Source organism: Ipomoea nil, unplaced genomic scaffold (assembly GCF_001879475.1).
Source record: "Ipomoea nil cultivar Tokyo-kokei standard unplaced genomic scaffold, Asagao_1.1 scaffold3394, whole genome shotgun sequence".
Lineage (NCBI taxonomy): Eukaryota > Viridiplantae > Streptophyta > Magnoliopsida > Solanales > Convolvulaceae > Ipomoea > Ipomoea nil.
In genome coordinates, this window is record NW_017619822.1 from 676,200 (window position 1) to 681,260 (window position 5,061).

A 5,061-nucleotide genomic window follows, 5' to 3' on the forward strand; every position below is an offset into this window, starting at 1 on the left:
CACTCCTGTGCAAACCCCAGCCTTAACATCATACCTTCTAAAAAAGCCCCACTACATTCTGTCATAGGCCTTTACCATATCTAACTTTAGAGCCGCCCACCCTTCCTTACCTCCCTGCTTCCTTCTCAAATAATGGCCTACCTCTGTAGCAACAAGTATATTATTAGTAATCAAACGCCCAGGGATGAAAGCACTCTGGGACTCAGATATAATAGAACCCAAAAGCAACTTCATCCTATTAGCCAATAGTTTAGCCAAAATTTTGTAAACCACATTGCACAGGGCAATTGGCCTCAAATCACTTACTAACTCCGGGGCCTGTTTCTTGGGAATTAAAACAACATTGGTATCATTTAGGCGATCAGGAAAAGAACCATTATTTATACAGCCAAGAATGAAATTAGTGACATCCACCCCTACCACATCCCAAAAGAATTGATAAAAAGCAGGATTCATACCATCCGGGCCAGGAGATTGATCTGGACCCATACTGATTAAAGCCTCCTTCACCTCTTCAGCTTCAAAAGGTCACCCTCATTAGTTTATAGTTTTGGTCCTGAGTCACACGTGGCTGGACAAAATCCAAGGCTTCCTCAATCACATTACCATTTGACTTGAAAATATTGTTATAATATTCAAGCACCATAGAACACATGACTTCACCTTCTACCCGCCTGCCCTCAGGATCCTTCAACTTAACAATCTTATTTTTACGCCTTCGCGCAGAGGCATATTTATGGTAGTACCTCGTATTGGCATCAGCTTCCCTCAACCAATGCTGTTTGGCCCGCTGCTTCCAGAATGCATTCTCCTGTTCCAAAAGCCTCACCAACCGGGCATCCAGCTCCTTGACCAAATTCAAAGCCTCCCCGTCCCGTCTGCCCCATAGCCGGTTCAAGTCTTTCCTTATATTCCCAATCTCTCTTCCAACTTTATGATGTCTGTCACCACCTCACCTACGGAGCTTGTCCCCACACCCGTCTAGCTTACCCTACAACCCTTCCCCCTTGAAACCCGCCCATGAACTGTCCACCACCTCCCTACATCCCCTATCCAATAACCACGAATTCTCAAAGTGAAAAGGTGGCCTGCCCCTAGGTGCTGCCAAACTAGAATGTATGTCTAAAAACAACCCCGAGTGATCCGAATTGTCAGTACTAACATTAAAAATGCGGGCCTGTGCATAAGTCTCACACCACCCCTCCTCAACCACTACACGGTCCAGCCTTTCCTCCACCCAGTCCCTAGTCCCCCTTCCCCGCTCCCAAGTAAATGGGTACCCAACTGTGCTAACCTGCAACAACCCACACTCAGTTAAAACATGGATATCTATTTTGGTTTATTCAGATATACACACATTCTATATCTAAAAATGTGCACCAAAAAATTAAAGGTGTTTCCAACTATCTTTTGTGCAATATAATGATAGAATCCTGTAAGGCTTTTTTCTCAATTTTTGCTCTTCTATCATTTTCAAAATAGAACACTGAACACATTTTTTATCCATCTTTTGTTAGTTGGACCCATAATGCCACATCAATATTGTCCCCACAAGGAGTATTAGTTACTATGAGCCATATATTATTGCAACAATATTATTCCATTATATATATATATATATATATATATATATATATATATATATATATATATATATATATATATATATATATATATATATATATATGGTATGAAAAAAAGTTTGAAAATATTGAAAAGTTAACCTAGCCATTGCACATCTCATGTTTAGTGTCATCTTGATTGGAAGGTCGAGCCCAACATCATGTTATTGAAATGTAGAATTGATTGTTACGAAATAATGTTGCGTTTTCACCACTAACGCAACTATAACCTTTAGCGTGCATTTGTACAGTTGAGGCTGCTAGCAATTCAAGTGTTAGAAAGGGATGGTGGATGTTAATTAAAGTTGTGTTTTTGCTACTAATTATAATTTTGGTATAGTAATTAATAAATGTTTGAATATCACCATGCTTAATGCAAAACCACCATGTTTACATTAGAAAATATACAAAAATGCAAAGCATGCATACTGGAATTAAAGGTGAGAAATATAAGGAGAAGGGTCACTTTGAAAATGCAAATTGATAGGCCGGAAAGGAAACATAGGTGCTGTCCGGCCCGTTCCACCTAAAAAAGTTTATATTCATTTCTTTCACTTTTATGGAAGATTTTGGATGTCCTCTATAAAATATTTTATGATTGGTTTTGAGTTTGTGTATGGTCTCCAAGTTGAGCAGATTCCTTCCCCAAACGAAGTTGCACAAGGAATTTGAATTATATTGTTCTGTGCAGTGTGGAATATTTTATATTTTACAAACTACTTGTGGATTATCACAATTCACGATACCTAGCCCAATGACTTTTTGGATTCCTCTAGTAATTGATATAATGATGGAGTTTGATAATAGCTGTTAGCTGATTAGGTTAATGAGTTTGACTAGTTGATAATATTAGGTGATTGTACAAAGATGTTTGGTAAATTAGTTGTTAGTTGATAGCTAATTAAGTACATATAAAATAACTTTTTCAAAAAGCTGATCTAAAAAGCTATTTGAGCATTTTTTTTTGGATTTTTAACGTTTTTGAGCAATAAGCTGTTACAAAAAGTTAATTAATCAATAATTCATATTGATTGTTTAACTAAGTTAAATAGCTAATAATAGTCAAACAAATCAAAATCAAAATTAACTAATAAGGTGACTATGTTATAAAACAAGACCAATACATTCTATAATTAACTATAGCAGCTCAAAATGCCACCGGTTGCTCCTTGGAGTAGTGGGGTTACGTTGAAAGGTGAATTTTGGAGATTCATATGGTAGTGAAATGATGAGTCTAGCTAGCAGTGTAAGAAGGCATTAACATGTGACTTTAGAGTAGCGCACTATAGTGGCCAAGTCATAGGGGCCTTTCTCGGCCGGAGAAAGGTGCGTACTTGGGACCGAATTGAAGAGAAGGAATGAATGGGATATTATATTGAATATTATATTGAACGAGTTAGGGAAACATATCCCCAAGAGATCAGAGGCGTTTTAGCCTGGTAAACATACCTTAACAAATTATTGTGTACGACACGGTTCAAAACAACGTTGTGAATATTATGAGTAAATATAATGTACATTATGTTTTAAAATAATGTACATTATGTTTTAAAATAATGTACATTATACTTTAGAATAGTGTACATTATGTTTTAGAATAATGTACATTATGTGTTAGAATGATGTACATTACGTGTTAGAATAATAAAACATCTGGAGTAATATAATGTACATTATGTTTAAAAATAATATATGTTAGGAACTTTGTATTATGATTTTGATGATACCAATGTAATGTAGAAAAGTAGACCCCTAACCTTTAGCTTTTTAATCGCTGATTTCGTCCTAGACGAGAGTTGCCATAACTCCTCTGTAATTCGTGTTAAGCTAGACAAACACACGAAAATGAGTTATGACTAGATGATAGGGTCTCCATGGCGAAAGAAGACACGAGACATGAAGAACAACAACGTGAGTCAAGCAGGAGTTGTCAACAAGCACGAAAGGACAGTTTTGTTAAAAGACGATCTTTATCAAGCATTACTTCTCTTAGACAACGAGAAGAATGTTCTACCTGTCTGATTTGACAACATCCTAGGACTATAAGGACTTCATCTTATGGGACACATTTTTCAAGAAGCATTAAATGAAGATGTACCATCTCCTGGAGCTAAAGGACAAAACCCTAATGCTTTCTATACCTTCAACGGCTACATGGTACAACCTCATTAATGGAGAATTTAATGCATAAAGCTCCCCGGTCGTTGTCCACTGGTTAAAAGGTTCGAAAATTTCATCTCCCTCCAAAGGATGAATTTTCATCACCTATATAAACCCACCTTCATCAACTAAGAAGGTGCTGGTTCTTTATCACTCGACTCATTTACTTACAAAAGCTCTTGAAACGCTCTCAAATTTCCAAAAGCTTTTGTGAACCAGTTTTGAGGTGTTAAGTTACTTGAAGAAGGTCTTTGATCATTTCTTTTACACCTCAAAAGAAGTCTTGCAATTTGTTCGAAGCAATCATCTCTCAGTCAAGACTTCATTGTTGGAGAAATCAAGAAATCATTTTCTACCAACCTCAACTCAGGAGAAGAAGTTGATAGAGGCGGAGTAAACTTGTGAAGTTGAAAAACCTACGAAGGCTGTCCGGCTTAGTGATCAAGGAAGTCTTTGTGTAATTGTGCTAAGGAGTGATAGTGCAATCCTTCCATAAGTTGTGGAAGAAGAGTGGAGTAGGCAACGTTTGGCCGAACCACTATAAAATCTCGTGTTCCTTCTATTCCTTACTAACTCTTTTTATTTCTGCATTTGCATCATTCTCCATCACTGTTGCCGAAAGTTTCTCTAATCTCATAAACTCGTGCAAAGCTATTAAAACGAATCTGACTTTTTCGCTGCGCCAAAAACACCGAAATGTGACTTTAAGGGCATTTCACGAAGAGAGTCTATTCACCCCCCACCCCCCCCCCCCCTCTCTAGACTCTCGTTTCATTCTATCGGGACCAACAAGTGGTATCAGAGCAAATACCTTGATCGGTAAAGGCTTTGCATTTACTGCCTGGTAGATCCCCTTTCAAAAATCTCTTGAAAATCTTGTATGTTTTCTTTGCACGTTTTTTATCTAAAAATGGAAAAGGAACATGCACATCGCTCTAAGCAACTTGCATTTAGTCTTGCTAAATTTGATGACTGAAAGTTAAGAATGCAGGCTCTCCTATGCTCTATTCATGATGAAATGTGGGACGTCATAACAACCGGACCAATCACGGTCATGATGGCGAATGCACAAGCAGCCGCACAGGGAGCAGGAGCTGCACAAATGATACCAAAGCCAAATCTGGATAATGTGGCAAGAAATATTCTCTACAACTCTCTGGATGATTCCTTGTTTCCCAGGGTCCGAAAGTGCAAGAATGCCATGGAAGTGTGGAATGTCCTTATGCGTTTGGGAGAAGGAGACGAGCAAGAAAAAGACAACAAACTGACAATGGCCATG

The 5,061-nt window shown here is 37.9% G+C and overlaps 1 protein-coding gene across 1 annotated transcript; it reads right to left on the reverse strand.

Moving 5' to 3' along the window:
• Positions 1-520: 520 nt before the first annotated feature.
• Positions 521-4,389, reverse strand: LOC109171097. The gene is made up of 3 exons (XM_019320227.1): positions 4,357-4,389; positions 999-1,294; positions 521-878 (listed from the first exon to the last, which is right to left on the reverse strand). Exons 1-3 carry the CDS (start codon positions 4,387-4,389, stop codon positions 521-523), a joined length of 687 nt encoding a protein of 228 aa, XP_019175772.1.
• Positions 4,390-5,061: the final 672 nt, after the last annotated feature.